At 41.3% G+C, this 17,303-nt stretch overlaps 7 protein-coding genes across 17 annotated transcripts; 5 read left to right on the top strand and 2 right to left on the bottom strand.

Moving 5' to 3' along the window:
* The first annotated feature begins 8 nt into the window (after positions 1–8).
* Positions 9–8,523, top strand: LOC148166220 (iduronate 2-sulfatase-like). The gene is made up of 4 exons (XM_088049150.1): positions 9–311; positions 7,000–7,483; positions 7,527–7,802; positions 7,847–8,523. The coding sequence occupies exons 1-4, from the start codon at positions 123–125 to the stop codon at positions 8,440–8,442; spliced, it is 1,545 nt and encodes a 514-aa protein (XP_087905276.1). The 5' UTR covers positions 9–122; the 3' UTR covers positions 8,443–8,523.
* On the top strand, positions 5,045–6,164 carry LOC148166222 (uncharacterized). Its single transcript, XM_088049155.1, has 3 exons — positions 5,045–5,549; positions 5,608–5,757; positions 5,805–6,164. Exons 1-3 carry the CDS (start codon positions 5,478–5,480, stop codon positions 6,114–6,116), a joined length of 534 nt encoding a protein of 177 aa, XP_087905281.1. The 5' UTR covers positions 5,045–5,477; the 3' UTR covers positions 6,117–6,164.
* Positions 6,208–6,981, top strand: LOC148166221 (uncharacterized). Of its 2 annotated transcripts, none has more exons than XM_088049152.1 (3): positions 6,208–6,312; positions 6,354–6,533; positions 6,582–6,981. In XM_088049152.1, exons 1-3 carry the CDS (start codon positions 6,247–6,249, stop codon positions 6,939–6,941), a joined length of 606 nt encoding a protein of 201 aa, XP_087905278.1. In that variant the 5' UTR covers positions 6,208–6,246; the 3' UTR covers positions 6,942–6,981. The 2 variants fall into 2 exon arrangements, with proteins under 2 accessions (XP_087905278.1, XP_087905279.1); XM_088049153.1 differs by having other exon boundaries at positions 6,235–6,312; positions 6,361–6,533.
* Positions 8,504–9,305, top strand: LOC148166219 (large ribosomal subunit protein bL17m-like). The gene is made up of 2 exons (XM_088049154.1): positions 8,504–8,809; positions 8,855–9,305. The coding sequence occupies exons 1-2, from the start codon at positions 8,612–8,614 to the stop codon at positions 9,233–9,235; spliced, it is 579 nt and encodes a 192-aa protein (XP_087905280.1). The 5' UTR covers positions 8,504–8,611; the 3' UTR covers positions 9,236–9,305.
* Positions 9,306–9,363: 58 nt separating this feature from the next.
* On the top strand, positions 9,364–14,890 carry LOC148166218 (ral GTPase-activating protein subunit beta-like). 10 transcript variants are annotated; one of them, XM_088049134.1, is made up of 18 exons: positions 9,364–9,489; positions 9,535–9,741; positions 9,790–10,006; positions 10,057–10,083; positions 10,144–10,649; positions 10,696–10,843; positions 10,923–11,093; positions 11,167–11,271; positions 11,317–11,952; positions 11,991–12,200; positions 12,296–12,397; positions 12,457–12,597; positions 12,659–12,673; positions 12,726–13,470; positions 13,518–13,999; positions 14,045–14,233; positions 14,278–14,463; positions 14,510–14,890. In XM_088049134.1, the coding sequence occupies exons 1-18, from the start codon at positions 9,454–9,456 to the stop codon at positions 14,869–14,871; spliced, it is 4,485 nt and encodes a 1,494-aa protein (XP_087905260.1). In that variant the 5' UTR covers positions 9,364–9,453; the 3' UTR covers positions 14,872–14,890. The 10 variants fall into 10 exon arrangements, with proteins under 10 accessions (XP_087905260.1, XP_087905262.1, XP_087905266.1 ...); XM_088049136.1 differs by lacking the exon at positions 10,057–10,083; XM_088049140.1 differs by lacking the exon at positions 10,923–11,093.
* On the bottom strand, positions 14,840–15,698 carry LOC148166217 (large ribosomal subunit protein uL22m-like). Its single transcript, XM_088049151.1, has 3 exons — positions 15,402–15,698; positions 15,144–15,357; positions 14,840–15,092 (listed from the first exon to the last, which is right to left on the bottom strand). Exons 1-3 carry the CDS (start codon positions 15,591–15,593, stop codon positions 14,872–14,874), a joined length of 627 nt encoding a protein of 208 aa, XP_087905277.1. The 5' UTR covers positions 15,594–15,698; the 3' UTR covers positions 14,840–14,871.
* Positions 15,699–15,804: 106 nt separating this feature from the next.
* On the bottom strand, positions 15,805–17,266 carry LOC148166216 (uncharacterized). The gene has a single exon (XM_088049069.1). It carries the CDS (start codon positions 17,191–17,193, stop codon positions 15,916–15,918), a length of 1,278 nt encoding a protein of 425 aa, XP_087905195.1. The 5' UTR covers positions 17,194–17,266; the 3' UTR covers positions 15,805–15,915.
* Between the last annotated feature and the right edge of the window lie 37 nt (positions 17,267–17,303).

Below are 17,303 nucleotides of genomic sequence, written 5' to 3'. Positions count from 1 at the left end.
CGCAAGCGGTCGATTTAATTTTAGATGTGGTGGGGTCAAATACACAACAAACAGTTATCGATATCGTAAATATTTATTTTAAATATTAGATATTGCAAATTTAGTTGTGTTCTTCACGCGACATGGCTGTGTTTTGTTTTTTTTTCCTAATGCTGTTGCATGAAGGTGTGGCCCTTAAGCCCAACGTTTTATTATTGGTAGTCGACGATTTAAGACCTGCTTTGGGGGTTTATGGGGACCCCAGTGCTGTTACTCCCAACATCGACAAACTGGCAGCTTCCAGTTTTGTGTTCACCAATGCATTTGCTCAAGTAGGTAACCAGAAAACAGTCGTTTTTATTCGTGAGTGGGTAACAATTGGGAATTTGGTGCCAACTGGTAAATTTAGTGGTGCGGTTAAAAATGCGACGTGCCAGGTGCTGAAAAATGGGCCAATTTATTATTGGAAATCCATCAGCCCACTTTTTTTCGTTTTTTGTTTTTGTTATAAGAATACGAAAGGCGCATTAAATGGAACTTGGCAGGAATTTATGCACGAATTAAGTAATGCAGGGGTTTGTTCATAAAGTGAGACGTCTGTTGGAGCGTGACGTCAGAGTGATGTGATTAACACTCTGTGATTCGCCAGTGTTGTTGCGTTTATGAACGGTTTCCAACTTGAGTTATTATACATCAGGGTACGCAGAATCTTACGCAGATTTCAAATCTGGGATTTAAATTCAGATCCGACAACAGATAACCGAGTTATGACCGATCAAAGTTTTGAAAAGTTGATTTTCATTTTTTTCTCATTTTTCCCAATTTTCAAAGTTAGATATCTCGGAAACTATTAGAGATATTGAGATGCGGTTTGCGCCATCGTTTTTCTAGGCTCATTTTACGTTAGAAAAAGTGCTTAAAAGCCCAAAATTCGATTGTCGATTTTTCACGAAAAAAAATTGCGACTCAAACGATGAAAATTTTTCATTTTTTTTAATTTTTGGCAATAACTCACAAACTGTTTGTCCTATAGATCTCTGGCCAGTAGACAGATTTTAAGCTCCTCTTTCGACTGATGTATAATTTAATGCTATTAAACGTCATTTTTATTTTGAAAACATTGATTGAAAATCACCCTAAAATGATGTTTTCAAGACAGTTTTTGGCCAGTACCTCGTTTATTTATTAAGCAAACTCTACAAATTTGGGTCTCATTTTACGCAGAATGTCACGCTGAATCCAAAAATATGATAATTTTTTAAAATTTGTCAATAAATAACCGAGTTATGGCCGTTTGAAATTTTGGGTTGTCGCCAGAGGGTCAAATTTTCGAAAGTTCGAAACAATTCATGCTCGATATCTCGAAAACTATTTCAGATATTGGAATGCGGTTTGCGGCATCGTTTTTCTCGCGATTTTTTACATAAGAAATCGTTCTTAGATTTTTCAATAGTCGAAATTTGCAAATTTTCGCGAAAATTCATGACTAAAACTATGGCCAAACTTCTCATATCGATATCTCGCCTTTTTTTTTTTTCTCATTTTTCCCAATTTTCAAAGTTAAATATCTCGGAAACTATTAGAGATATTGAGATGCGGTTTGCGCCATCGTTTTTCTCGGCTCATTTTACGTTAGAAAAAGTGCTTAAAAGCCCAAAATTCGATAGTCGATTTTTCGCGAAAAAAAATTGCGACTCAAACGATGAAAATTTTTCATTTTTTTTCATTTTTGGCCATAACTCGCAATCTATTTGTCCTATTGATCTCAAATTTCGCCAGTAAATAGATTTTAAGCTCCTCTTTCGACTGATGTATAATTTAATGCTATTAAACGTCATTTTTATTTTGAAAACATTGATTGACAATTACCCTAAAATGATGTTTTCAAGACAGTTTTTGGCCAATACCTCGTTTATTTATTAAGCAAACTCTACAAATTTGGGTCTCATTTTACGCAGAATGTCACGCTGAATCCAAAAATATGATAATTTTTTAAAATTTGTCAATAAATAACCGAGTTCTGGCCGTTTGAAATTTTGGGTTGTCGCCAGAGGGTCAAATTTTCGAAGGTTCGAAACAATTCATGCTCGATATCTCGGAAACTATTCTAGATATTGGAATGCGGTTTGCGGCATCGTTTTTCTCGCGATTTTTTACATAAGAAATCTTTTTTAGATTTGCCAATGGTCGAAATTTGCAAATTTTCGCGAAAATTCATGATTAAAACTATACCAAATTTCTCATATCGATATCTCGCTTATTTTTTGAGTAAACTTGAGTTGTTATACATCAGTGAACGCAGAATTTTACGCAGATTCCAAATCTGGGATTTAAATTCAGATCCGACAACAAATAACTGAGTTATGGCCGATCAAAGTTTCGGATAGTTGATTTTCAATTTTTCTCATTTTTCCTAATTTTCAAAGTTAAATATCTCGGAAACTATTAGAGATATTGAGATGCGGTTTGCGCCATCGTTTTTGTCGGCTCATTTTACGTTAGAAAAAGTGCTTAAAAGCCCAAAATTCGATAGTCGATTTTTCGCGAAAAAAAATTGCGACTCAAACGATGAAAATTTTTCATTTTTTTAATTTTTGGCCATAACTCGCAAACTATTTGTCCTGTAGATCTCAAATTTGGCCAGTAGATAGATTTTAAGCTCCTCTTTCGACTGATGTATAATTCAATGCTATTAAACGGCATTTTCATTTTGAAAACATTGATTGAAAATCACACTAAAATGATGTTTTCAAAACAGTTTTTTTCCAATATCTCATTTATTTATTAAGCAAACTCAACAAATTTTGGTCTCATTTTATGCAGAATTTCACGCTGAATCCAAAAATATGACAATTTTTTAAAATTTGTCAATAAATAACCGAGTTATGGCCGTTTGAAATTTTGGGTTGTCGCCAGAGGGTCAAATTTTCGAAGGTTCGAAACAATTCATGCTCAATATCTCGGAAACTATTCTAGATATTGGAATGCGGTTTGCGGCATCGTTTTTCTCGCGATTTTTTACATAAGAAATCTTTTTTAGATTTGCCAATAGTCGAAATTTGCAAATTTTCGCGAAAATTCATGATTAAAACTATACCAAATTTCTCATATCGATATCTCGCTTATTTTTTGAGTAAACTTGAGTTGTTATACATCAGTGAACGCAGAATTTTACGCAGATTCCAAATCTGGGATTTAAATTCAGATCCGACAACAAATAACTGAGTTATGGCCGATCAAAGTTTCGGATAGTTGATTTTCAATTTTTCTCATTTTTCCTAATTTTCAAAGTTAAATATCTCGGAAACTATTAGAGATATTGAGATGCGGTTTGCGCCATCGTTTTTGTCGGCTCATTTTACGTTAGAAAAAGTGCTTAAAAGCCCAAAATTCGATAGTCGATTTTTCGCGAAAAAAAATTGCGACTCAAACGATAAAAATTTTTCATTTTTTTTTATTTTTGGCCATAACTCGCAAACTATTTGTCCTATAGATCTCAAATTTGGCCAGTAGATAGATTTTAAGCTCCTCTTTCGACTGATGTATAATTCAATGCTATTAAACGTCATTTTCATTTTGAAAACATTGATTGAAAATCACCCTAAAATGATGTTTTCAAAACAGTTTTTGGCCAATACCTCGTTTATTTATTAAGCAAACTCAACAAATTTGGGTCTCATTTTACGCAGAATTTCACGCCGAATCCAAAAACATGATAATTTTTTAATATTTGTCAATAAATAACCGAGTTATGGCCGTTTGAAATTTTGGGTTGTCGCCAGAGGGTCAAATTTTCGAAGGTTCGAAACAATTCATGCTCGATATCTCGGAAACTATTCCAGATATTGGAATGCGGTTTGCGGCATCGTTTTTCTCGCGATTTTTTACATAAGAAATCTTTTTTAGATTTGCCAATAGTCGAAATTTGCAAATTTTCGCGAAAATTCATGATTAAAACTATACCAAATTTCTCATATCGATATCTCGCTTATTTTTTAGAGTAAACTTGAGTTATTATACATCAGTGAACGCAGAATTTTCCGCAGATTCCAAATCTGGGATTTAAATTCAGATCCGACAACAAATAACTGAGTTATGGCCGATCACAGTTTCGGATAGTTGATTTTCATTTTTTCTCATTTTTCTCAATTTTCAAAGTTAAATATCTCGGAAACTATTAGAGATATTGAGATGCGGTTTGCGCCATCGTTTTTCTAGGCTCATTTTACGTTAGAAAAAGTGCTTAAAAGCCCAAAATTCGATAGTCGATTTTTCGCGAAAAAAAATTGCGACTCAAACGATGAAAATTTTTCATTTTTTTTTATTTTTGGCCATAACTCGCAAACTATTTGTCCTATAGATCTCAAATTTGGCCAGTAGATAGATTTTAAGCTCCTCTTTCGACTGATGTATAATTCAATGCTATTAAACGTCATTTTCATTTTGAAAACATTGATTGAAAATCACCCTAAAATGATGTTTTCAAAACAGTTTTTGGCCAATACCTCGTTTATTTATTAAGCAAACTCAACAAATTTGGGTCTCATTTTACGCAGAATTTCACGCCGAATCCAAAAACATGATAATTTTTTAATATTTGTCAATAAATAACCGAGTTATGGCCGTTTGAAATTTTGGGTTGTCGCCAGAGGGTCAAATTTTCGAAGGTTCGAAACAATTCATGCTCGATATCTCGGAAACTCTTCCAGATATTGGAATGCGGTTTGCGGCATCGTTTTTCTCGCGATTTTTTACATAAGAAATAGTTTTTAGATTTTCCAATAGTCGAAAGTTTCAAATTTTCGCAAAAATTCATGACTAAAACTATGGCCAAACTTCTCATATCGATATCACAAACTTTACACAGAGTGATTTTTATGAACCCAGGCCAGTGAACGAGATTTTATAGTTTTCTAATTATTAAATTTAGATTAATTTGTAAACGCTGTTATTATTGGTTGCATAATCTAGTTGGTTCTGAACTGTCACGTTTCGTGTATGACTGGTTGCATCATTTACAGGCTCAAAGTTAATACTTCAAATGAATATTTTTTTAAATAAATTGCATTAATAATAAATATAAATTTTATTTTTTAAATTGCTTCATAAATAAGCTAGATATCGACCGAATTAGGTTTTACATCCTAAGGTGATGACCTTTGATCTTCGAATTATTCGGCAAAATTTCGATTTTTTTTTGGAACTTATTCTTATGTAAAAAAGCGCGAGAAAAACGATTTTTTCTAACAACACATTTTCACAAATTTTTTACTCTCAACTCTGCTTCTTATTGTGGCCAAAGATTTCGTGGTAAGACTAGTAGTATCAAGAAATCGTATTCCTTTATTACAACGAAATCGCGAAAAGAAAGTGGAGACGAAGGACAAAAAAATTACAAGCGCGTAAAAACTCCATAAATATTGTTAACGTTATTTGGTAAACAAAGTTAGATAAGTGTTGATATAAGATTGGCGTGGCACATCATTGCCTGTGTTATCATGACGATGCTCGAATCATTTAAAGAGTTTTGTTGTAAAACTTTGGTTGGTTATCAAGCAATCAACGATTTTGTAAGTTATTGATTGAGGGGACTCCCCTATTATTACTCCCCTATTATTATATTTTTAGATAATTGGGATTTTATGCTTACCCTATGCTATCTTTAATCTTCAAGCCGGAAGTGACAATAATGTTACGACGGCGAGCAATTATTTACTTGTAGTTTTTAGCATTGTGATGGTTATTAAAAGTTTTCTCTTATCTTTTAGTATCAACAAAGTAAGTCTTCTCTAATTATCCACTTATTACAACAAACAGATTTTCAGGAGTACTGGAAAGGGATTTTGGTGTACTTAGTACTAGCGACTATAGTTCTAGCACTTTTATTGGCGTTCGTTGTTTATCACGGCATTCAAATGCACACAGCTGTGGACAGATTTCCAACAGGAAAAGACTTTGCAGAGTACAAATTCTATTTGAAGCACACTTACGTCTTCGTTTTCTACATTTACAGTCCTCTGATGTTTCTAATGAACTTGATTGTCCACTACTTTGTTTACCTTAACTATAAGATAATCAGACTGAAGGAGCGACAGCTGCTAGTACCACCAGAAGAGAAGCCCATAGTCAATACTTAGATCTAAATTGTACTCTTATTATGAATAAACACACTATATCAAGTTGAACTTTCGTGTCGTGTCAACTCTTATCGTTTCGCTCACAATCAAACCTCTTCTATGAATCGACCATTCTTCGTCAACAAGCAAAATGCGCGGATTTTTCAGCGATCGCGCCGTTAGAACCCTCGTCAATTACTTGGCGATCAACGAAATCGTAAGTTCCACCTAGAGACCCTTTTTATACGCAAAACTAAGGTTTTAGGTACTTTGTGTCTCATCCACGCAATTTCAATGTTGCGAAGTCTGTGGGACTTGGCGGCCGGACGCAAAACCGACTTGTTCTTCTACGATTTTCGAGCGTATTATTACTTCCTGGTAGTCGCAGCGATAGTGTCGGTGTTCAAAGGGTTTCTTTTGGTGTTCAGCGTGAAGAGAGTTGCGTAAGAAGGAGGGTTAGAAAAAGAGTTAAATCTGTTGTTTTAGGACTACAAATTGGGGTTTTTTGTTTATCTGGCGGTGACTAGTGTGATTCTGATCGTAGCGAAGGGTTTTGTGATCCAGACGGGGATCTACATGAAGTCTCAAAACGAGAAACATCAGGATCATCCAGGACCGTTTAGTGCGGTGTTCAATAAGCAGAAGGAGCGCTCGTTTAGATTTCATTATTTTTGGTTTTATCCGTTTGTTTTTATCTTGTATTGGTTCTTCCAGTATTGTGTCTTTGTTCACTATCGGAATTTAACGAAGGTCACTCCTGAGCTGGCGGTACCGATGCCTATACTCATGCCTGTTCCTCCAGTGCCTCATCCTACTCCTTCGACCAACTTCGACATAGAAACTTGACCAACAGAACGCTGTAATTGATAATAAAGATTCAACAGACGTTTCTCTTTCATTTTAGCAAGCTCTTTGCGCCCCCAGCCGCAACTCCTTCCTCACAAGTCGCCGCCCCGACTCGCTCCACCTCTACGACTTCTACAGTTACTGGCGGGACGCAGTGGGAAACTTCACCACTCTCCCTCAACTGTTCAAAGAAAACGGTTATTACACCCAATCTATTGGTAAAGTGTTCCATCCTGGCATCTCCTCCAACTTTACGGACGACGCGAAGTACAGTTGGAGTGGTCAACCGTTCCACCCCAAAACCGAAGCGTACAAAGAAGCCAAAGTTTGTATGAACTCCGATGGAGAACTTGCCCGGAATTTAATTTGTCCGGTTATTCCGGACGCTCAACCTGGAGGGACTTTGCCGGATCTTGAGTCTCTGGTGGCGGCCTCTGAGTTTATTGAACACCAAGGGGAGATTACGGGGGGAAAACCGTTTTTTTTGGCGGTGGGGTTTCATAAGCCTCACGTTCCGTTGAAGTTTCCGGTGGAGTATTTAAGTGAGTTTCCATAGGGGTGTTCTTTGAGTAATTTAATTTTTAGATTACCACCCTTTGGAGGAGGTGGTGCTGCCGAGGTACTTGACCAAACCGCCGCTCATGCCGGCGGTGGCGTGGAATCCCTTCATAGATATCCGAAAACGGGACGACATCGCGAAGCTAAATCTAACTTTTCCTTTCGGTGGAATTCCGGAAAATGTTACTAGGGCGATAATTCAAAGTTACAACGCTGCGACGAGCTACATCGACGATCTAATTGGCCAGCTACTTGAGGAAATTGATCTCAACAACACTGTTGTTGTTCTCGTAGGGGACCATGGTAATTTTAAGCCCTCAAAGGGTCATTCTAACAGTTCTTTGTAGGGTGGTCAAGAGGAGAACACGGAGAATTTGGTAAATTCAGCAACTTTGATGTCGCCACGCGAGTTCCACTGATGATCCACGTCCCTAGACTAAGCAAAACTGAGATTATTCTCGACGAATTAGTTGAACTTGTGGATTTGTTCCCCACTTTGGTGGACCTAACGCAAGTAGCCCCCGCTTTGCAGACTTGCACTGAAAATGGTACGAATTCAAAACTATGCACTGAGGGTCGTAGTCTGGTACCGGCGATGGTAGCAAAGAGGCGAAATCGACAGTTTGAAGGAAAAACCGGAGTTTTTTCGCAGTATCCAAGGCCAGGGACTTTCCCCAGCGAAAATCCAAACAGCGATAGTCCCAGATTGCAAAACATAACAGTGATGGGATATTCGCTACGAACCGATAGGTACAGATACACAGAGTGGATCAAATTTAACCACAGCTCGTTTTTGACTGATTGGTCCACAGTTTATGCGAAAGAATTGTACGATCATCTTATTGATCCTTTGGAAAGTTTGAATTTGGCGGGTCGGCCGGAACTGAGATTTGTGAAAAATAAGTTGCGGCGGCAGCTAATTTCGGGTTGGAGATCCGCATAATTCCACACAAAAAGATTGTAATTGTTTTATAAACGTAATAAATCCTTTAAAAAAAAAAACACAAGTCTAGTGGAAACCGAATTGTCGCGTGCTGTCATTAAAAGTGGGGTTATGGTTGGAAAAGTCAAGTAATCAAATTCGCCGATTTTCACCCAATTTTCCTCACAAAATGAACCAAGCCGACGTTTCAAAGCTCATCTCAAAGCTTCGAGTAAAAGTGAACCCTCGTTTACGCAAATTCAGATCGCCTGGGGGCCCCGAAGAACGCTTGAATAAACTAAGAAAAACTGTCACCGCCTTGATAAAACACGAGCGAATTGAGCTAAATTACCCCCGAGCTGATGAGTCTCGCATGTACGCCGAAAGAGTAAGTTTGTTATGCTCTCATTGCCGTTTTAACAACCCTTTGTAGTTGATTTCAGACGCGATACGATATGGAGACTGCCACAAGGAGACCATGGAGATGGCAGATTACTGGCTGGTTGAGAAGCAGCTAGTTCACAAATTATTCAAAGTGCTCGTTCCAAGATTCGCAGATTTCAATACTTCCTACACCAAAATGTTCAACGCGCCTAGTTTGTACCCCGAAGTTCGGAAAAAGGCAGTTTTGGAGCTCAAAGGCAACCCGTATCCCCCTTTAATGCCGGATATGTACCACAATAGGAGTTTAATACATAATGTACTGTTAGATGAAGCTAAAAAGGCGTACAGGACTCAGAAGTACGCGGAAATTGCGGCTAAAATCGACGGCGCGGAAAAAAGCGTCAGCGAAGAGGCGAGAAAAGAAACCTAAAGAAGTGTCTAGTTTTCATTCGTTTATATTAATTAAGTAATAAAATTAATAAATAAAAAATAAAATTGTATTGTTGGTGGCATATGCTACAGGCACGTTGACAGTCGACACCTGTCAAAACTGACAGCTGTTTGACAATTGTTGACGTTTTCCGAAAATGTTTACATTTTCCCAAAAATAAATATTTGTATTTTGATAAGATAAAACAAAACGTGCTTATGAATTTAGGACTTTTCAATCGAATGAACCTGAAAGTGAGTATCTCCTTTTATAAGACAGAGTTTGACAGGTGCCCCCAGGAAAGCAGCGAGAACAAGGGGATGTATTCAGAATGGACCTCGTTGAGTCTCATGCTCCAAAACGGCGACGACGCCAATCAGAGCGTTCTGGAGAAGTTCGGCTTGGCGACGAGCAAAGAAGTCACTCTGGGGGTAGTGAGGCAGCTTGCGAGCAACTTGGGGATAAGTCAGGCGGCGGAGCCAAGTCCTTTAGTCACTGATAAAGAGGTACTGGGGCCTCATTAAGGTTTCACTTCTAACTTGTTAATTTGGAAGGTCCAATGGTGCATGGAAGTTCTTGGATTTGGGTTGTCTTTGCCGCTGTCAGAGCACGAAGCTATTAAGGATTGCGTCAACGTGTACTGCGAGTGGTTGTCGGCGCTGCTCACCCCTAAAATTTGCGTGCCTCAGCCTATCGTAGAAGACCCCAATGTCTACGCGAGGAAAATAATAGGACACCTTCATTATTTGTTTATTCCGCGGAAAGACGAAGGTAAGGAGGCGATTGCCCCAAATTCTCACTTAAAATCTATATTTTCCAAGACTGGCCTTTTTTATATCAGGATTTGGGTACGTTCTTTGTGACGTTTGAACAAAACTTGTCCAGAATCTAACACTTTTCTCTCCCAGGACTTGACACCATCAACAGACAAGCAGTTTTATGCCACCGTGTGTTGCGCACCCTCCAACAAATCGCCCATGAATCAAAAATCCTAGAACGGGAAACTTGGGAAGCGCTCCTCGTGTTTCTGCTAGCAATCAACGACACTCTCTTGTCGCCACCAACTGTTAAAGACGACGTCGCTGACCAGCTCTGTGAACGAGTCCTCAGTGTGTTGTTTGAAATCTGGCTGATAGCATGCGCTCAGTGCTTCCCTTCGCCCCCGCTGTGGAAAACCCTGCGTGAATGTTGCATGAACTGGCGGCACAGAGTGGCGCTTATTGAGCAGTGGAATCGCGTTAATTTGGTTCTAACTTCGAAGGTTCTGTCTTTTATGTACGGCCCCACGTTCCCGGAGCTGAAAATCGGCGACGACGACTTAATCACGCATGGAATGTCCAATGATTGTATTGCGCAGAGTTGGTACCGCTTCTTGAACACCATAGGGAACCCCATCAGTTTGACGAAGCCGGATGTGAGTGTTAAGACACCCTTGGACTTCTTCTGATTGTCTTCAACAGGTTATTAGTCAGACTCAGAAGTTTCTTCAGTTTGCGATAAGCACGGACAATGTGAACGACCCCTGTCAACACCCATGTCTTCAGGCTCTTCCGCTGATTTTCCTCAAGGCCATCAAGGGTATCGCTGGTCAAGTCGACGCTTTTCTTGGTTGGTAAAACTGCATTTAGTGTATCGTCTCGCCTCGCTAACTGCCTTCATGATAAACCTCTGTTTCTCATTGGTTCAGGTGTAGCACAAGCTATTTGGTGGGAAACTGTGATAACAGGTGGGAGCACTGATAAGACTAGAGAAGCTGCACCAAATCAAACTTCTGCTACTTACTCACCTTCTCCTACTCCTCCTACTCAGCGCAGATTGGCAAAGAGTTTTAGTGTGGCACCGTCCTCTGTCTCTAAGGGTTAGAATTAGTCTGTGTTTTAACATCATTTCTTCAACCCCTATCAATAAAGAGCTATAATAGGTAATTGTAGGGATCCCAAAATCTTCATTGATTGGTCTGACGACTAGTCGGAGCTCGGTTGTTGCGACGGCTTCGGCCCCCAGCTCTGGACCCTCCTCCACCTCCAGCGCCTCTTGTAAGTCGTTTTATTCCACTCCACCACCTCACTTTGTTTCTGCAGCTCTAACATCTTTTGGCCCGGAGAGCCGCGCTCCGTTGGCTCCCGGTCGCCCGAAATGCAACAGCATCCTCCACCTCTTCGGCGAGTGGCTCTTCGAAGCCGCCTTCTTAGGTTGCGAGCTCCACAACCGCCAAACGCACGATCAGAGCAAACGCCCCAGTTCCGTAATCATGGAGAGCTACTCCCAACCGAGCTCCATCAGCGACATCCCCAGCTTACCACCAACTTTAACCATCGACAAGTACGAAAGTGGTAAAGCCGAAGCTTTGGGAACTCTCTGCCGGATAATGTGCGCCAAGAAAACCGGCGAAGAAATTCTCCCGGTTTACTTGGCTCGGTTTTATTTAGCAGTCCAACAAGGCTTGAAGGTTCCACTGAACCGAGAATGTGGCGAGACTATGGTGGCGATCCTGATGAACTCTTCAGATCTGTTTAGACTGGATCTAGACGGAGTGAGGGTGTTGGTGCCGGTTTTTATTTCAGCGCTCGAAATTGTGTTGCCTGACAAAGATCTGAAGTTGAATTCGAACGTGTCAAAGACCGAGTTGAGGAGGGCTTCCATTCATTTGTTATCCTCCATGTTGGTACTACCCCTCCATTTCCAAAATGTCGCCATCAAGGATTTAATCAACACAGGTAATAAAGACGTCGCAGTTTTTTTAACCCAAAATCAGGTTCTTTAGAACGCCCTGTAACTTTCGGACAACTCAAACCACGCCTGATGAATCTCGTAATGAACGCTCTGCAGATTGAAAGCGATCCACAGAACACCCACATGTTACTAGGAAGTCTTTTTCTTTGCGTACAAGACTCTTCAATCTACGAGAAAGTTGAACAGGTGACGCAACCTCCCACCGACACTTCTTCAAATCTCTTGAGCTCAGGTATTTTCATTTTTTTGTTGCTTTCGGCACTATTTTTGTGTTGTTTTCACCATTTTTATCGTTTTTCTTTTGTATTGCTTGTGTGGCTTATGTAGCGTCCGACACTGCCAGTACCATGAGCATGGCTAGCAGCTATGAACGTTCCACTTCACCTGAACATTTTGGTCCTGTTGATTCGTTTGATTTAATGCCGATAGGTATGCCAACACCACGAAGAACGAAGGAAACTGTGGGAGTAATTTTTCTTCATTTTTAGATTCGGCTCATGCGTTATTCGTCCGAGCCACGTATTTGGTGTGTCACCGCCTCATCAGCTCCTGGAAGACCGATCTGAATGTGTCGTTAGCAGCGCTGGAGCTCCTTTCCGGCCTCGCCAGGATCCACATCAAAGAATCAGGTTCGTATTTCTTTCAATCGTTTAAACTTGAATTGTATTTCATAATTATTTGTGGACGCAGCGAGGAAACTAACTGGTAACTAACCCCCTTCGTTTGTTTTGTTTGATACGATTGGTTTGTCTTTTAGACGCGATGGAGTGCAAAAGAGCGGTGAAGTGGCTGTGCGACTACATCGTCTACCAGTGTTCGCGCCCTCCTCCAGCCCACTCCAAAGACTTGCACTCTACCATCGTCGCGGCATTCCAGTGTTGCTCCGTGTGGCTTCTCGAACACCCCTATCTCCTCCGGGACAAAGACTGTCTCACCACCGTCCTCGAAGTGGCGGAGCTCGGCGTCTCCGGGACGAAATCTGTTGGTAAACCCGGCGAAAACATCAAAATGAAGGAACAGAAGGAGTTGAAACCCGCGTCAATGCGCGTTCGCGACGCTGCCGAAAACCTCCTCACTTGTATTTTGGAACAAGTGGGCTACTTTCCCAACGAGTGCGGTCCTGAATCCATCTCGTCCTTGTTGGACGAAGTTGCGTTGCTGCAACATTGCAATTCGTGGCCGACGACGTGCACGGATCAAGACAAAGCCGTGGAGAGATTTAGGTATTTTGTCACTGAAGGATCTGTGATGTTGGCACTACTGGAGGAGCCTCTGGGGAACGATCAAGATCCTCAACCAACCGTGACGATTTTGATCCGGGGGCCCTTTGGTCGCCACGCTTGGACGATGCAGTTGAGGCATTTACCGAGACATCGCTCGGGGACTAAGTGTCATGCCCCCAATCCTGGGAGGCCTGTGGTGATGCAGGACACCCCCCAATGCCCCCAAGTCAAACAAAAGTACTTCCCGGATAGTGTCGACAGAGTCACACAGTGCAAAGTGTAAGAGCGCCCCCAACCCCCACACTCTCTCATTTTTTTCTTGATAGTGACCAGTCCATTCCTCCTCTCGAATCCGTCATCTCTCAAGACGAAGAAGTGAACGAAGACACCAACAAACTGGTGCAGTTAATAGAGCGACAGGCGTCGGTGGAGGCGAATTTGGCGGCGACGCAATCCAACTGTGTCGCGCAGGAGTGCACGCCGCCCCCGGTGGTCCACGATTTCCAAACCTCCAGGTTGTTCTTGTCGCACTTTGGTTTGTTGTCTTTAGGTGAGGAGGAAGGGCGGGATGGAGCACCAACCTTGACTGCGTTAGATAGCAGTGCTGCCGACTTCTGCAAAGACTTGTCAGTTCTCGATCATTTGAGTCCGAGGACTTGCGACACCGTTCACGTTTTCTACGTAAAGTCTCAACAGAACAACGCTCAAGACATCATCAACAACGCCAGGGGCGAAAATGGGATCTCTCCATACTTCTTCGAGTTTATTCATTCCTTGGGATGGCCGGTGGAGGTTAACAAACACCCAGGTAAGACCAGAAGTCGCCAGAAAAGTGTCTCAATTATTGTCTTAGGTTGGACCGGTCACGTTTCCACGAGTTGGAAAGTGTCTCGTCAAGAATCCTCCGGTTCTTCGCGGAGTTCGTCGTACGACGGCTCAACGCATGTTCTTTACTGGGCGGATGCTTGTTCAGAAATCGCGTTTGTGGTGCCCTCGACCATCAAACCCCCAGAAACCCCAACGGAATCCTTTAATGCTTCGCGTAAGTTAAAAACACCAAATTGCGCTCGTTTTCATTTCTTACAGTGTGGTACGAGCGGAGTTTGTCGGAGACTAGTGGTAAAGAGAAGAGAGCTCTTAGTTTGGAGCTTGATAAGCAACCAGTGCCCCCACGGCGCTCAGGGCCCCGTTCTAACTTACACCCTCACACCAACACGAAGATTATGGTCGTCTGGTTGGAGAGTTTCGAAGACCATCTCAACTTACCAATAGGTGCGTTGTCTTACCAATTAACCCATTTGAAGTTCTTTTTTTACAGATGATTTGTTGAACTGTATGAGCACGGGGTTGGAACGCGGAGTCCTCACCAAAAGTAGCGACGTTTTAGTAATTTACTTGCATTTGATGGCGTCGGGACTGCTCAGAGTGCATTTGCAAGGACCGTCGGGACGCGTCAGTTTAGCCTCGCCTCTGATAGACGGAATGGTGTTAAGTCGACGTGCCTTGGGGCCTTTGGTCCGACACACGGCTCTTAACATGGCGCGACGGAGACGTTTAGACTCGGACAGTTATCAGCCCCCACATATCCGCCGCCGAGTGAAGATCCAAGAAATCGTACAAAAGTATAAACGCGAAATGACTAAACCCGAATTGTTAACTTATTTATTTAGTTCTACGTAATTACAATGAATTGGTGATTTTTCTGCGTCTCATTTGTTGCAACCATTCCTCTAATTGTTGGTGTGGCTCAACTGGGTGGCTATTATAGTAGTGCTTCGGTGGTTTTCCTTCCTCAAGTCTGACAAAGTAGTGGCAATGGAAATATTCAACTACTCCAAATCTCATTCTAGCGTGTCTTCTGATCCCTTTGATGACCTGCCCTTTACCCACGAAGGATTCCGCTGGAAGAAAGACACTCAAAATCGCATTTTCGCTTGTTGGAAATCACGTACCAACCCATAAATTACTCGCGAATTCAACATTGTGTTCCTTCACTGCTAAATCTCTAGCTTCTTCGATAGTCTCGCGGGCATGTGCAGCCCCCTTCAACGCCACAAACTTGAGTTGTTTGATAGCTTCATCCACGGTCAGTCCGCGGACCAAACATGCGACGTACCACATTTTCCAGGGGCTGTACTTGATGTTGCATCTTTGATGGCACACAAACTGCAGACAATTAAGAGGAGTCTCCAAAAACAATGAGAACTTACAGCGGGTCGAGGGGGCTCATCTGGTGACTGCGGATCATAAATCACTTTATTGTACGCTAAAAACCTCTTGGGATCATCGTGTGAAGATTTCCATGCGCCGAAATTTGGCGAGGTGTGAATTTTGGTTGCAAGAACTGAAAGAGGTCGTGGGAGGGTCAGTCTTAACACTGTGGGGGTCCTCGTTAAAGCCATTTTTGTGCGAACTTCTTAAATAGCGGCATAAAGTCGTACAATTGTTTGCATTATCCACGTTTATTTGACAGGTGACATTTCACCACTGTGAAGCTAGCTCTTTAATGTAATGAACACATGCCTAACTTCAGCCCAATGTGCTTTAAAAATTTAATTACTCAAATCCGAGTTCGGATTCTTGTTTGTTAGGTTCGAAATGATTGAAAGAGTCTTTTTCTGCTTTTATTTTCTCCAAAAAAACAGAAAATATATTGAAAAAACAAAACAAAATAAAATTTCTATCAACGAAAAACAATTAAATTCAAACAAAATAAGAAAAATGTTAATCTGAAGATGACGACTCAAATATATCTTCAATATCCGGCAAGTAGCCGCCCCTGCAAGCCAATTGATAGTACACCACTGGATGACTGACGTACTCGTCCAATTCCACTCCATATATGCTGTGGAAGCACACAGCACACGCCGATTGGAAGTGTTGAGAACTCTTCAGAGAGACAATTTTGGCAAGAGAAGTTTCAGTGACACCTGCTTTCCTCAGTTTTGTCACCAAACTCTCAGAATCCCACTCCTTAAATGGACATCCATGACAGTCAATGGGTCCTGGAGTGTTTTCCAAAATGGTCTTGCAATTTTGGGCTTTGTAGTTTATCTTGCCACCGACAGTTCCATACTGGTGCTTGAAAAAATATTCGTATTCTTTCAAGAAGTGTTCTTCTGTCATTTTCTGTGTGAATTCGCCTTTCCACATCTTTAGAGCATCCTCCAGAGATAGACCTAGGGTTTTCATGAATAGACCAAATTGCACACGTGAAAAGTGGCGAAGGTGGTGGTTTTTCTTGAGGTTTTCATATTGCACTTTCATGCAAAGAGGGAAAAACTGAACTTGGTATTGCATTTGACTCAATGGTAAGTTTCCATACGAGTCATATTCAGTCGGTTTGACTAAATCAAACCCTGTAATTACTGTATTAAGTTGATCAGAAAGTGACGGAAGCATCTTCTTGCAATGTTCCAAGATCTCTCTTAAATAACTTGTTAGTTTATCCTCCAACCAATAGACCAGTTTATCTTCAGGCACATACATAAACCCTTTAGAAAGTGGACATAAGCGATTCTTCATTATGGTGAGACACTCAAAACAAGGTATTTTATACCATTTACCACCAACCTCCTCATCGCTTCTATCAAGATCCGACAATTCTTCCTCTGTGGCCTCAACCAGTGAAAAAGTCTGCAAAAACGCAGCTTGCTTTTCACGAGGCATGGCATCAAATCTCATTCTAAACCATCTAACTTCAATTTCTATGAAGAACGAGGGGTAGTCCTTACAATACGCAGACCTCAACGTCCAGTGACCCACATAATCAGAAAATCGAGCCGCTTGAACTTCGGGAGTGTCTTCACTCTCGAACAAGTGTCTTAATGGGTTGTCTTTCAACAGTTCCTTCAATTCTTCGACGGAAATGGCTTCGCGAGCCTTCAAAATTTTGTACAATTGGAGGCGGTCGGCGACGGTGTTGATTGTTTTCCACAAATCAATGTTACCTGTGAGGGCCTCCTGGTACAAAGTCACGTTGAATTGGACACCGCTAGCCATTTTAATTGCGGTAACTGGAACTGGCGGTTTGTAGTTCTACCGGTACCCATGTGTCTCTTCGGCATGGAATTTAAGGTAAAAAGCACAACCAATGAAGGAAAGCAAATAAT

This window comes from Gnatocerus cornutus, unplaced genomic scaffold (assembly GCF_029298725.1).
Source record: "Gnatocerus cornutus isolate USDA-ARS CGAHR unplaced genomic scaffold, icGnaCorn1.1 ctg00000023.1, whole genome shotgun sequence".
Classification (NCBI taxonomy): Eukaryota; Metazoa; Arthropoda; class Insecta; order Coleoptera; family Tenebrionidae; genus Gnatocerus; species Gnatocerus cornutus.
Note: the sequence above shows the minus strand (reverse complement) of the source record. Positions and strands in the feature narration are given on the sequence as shown.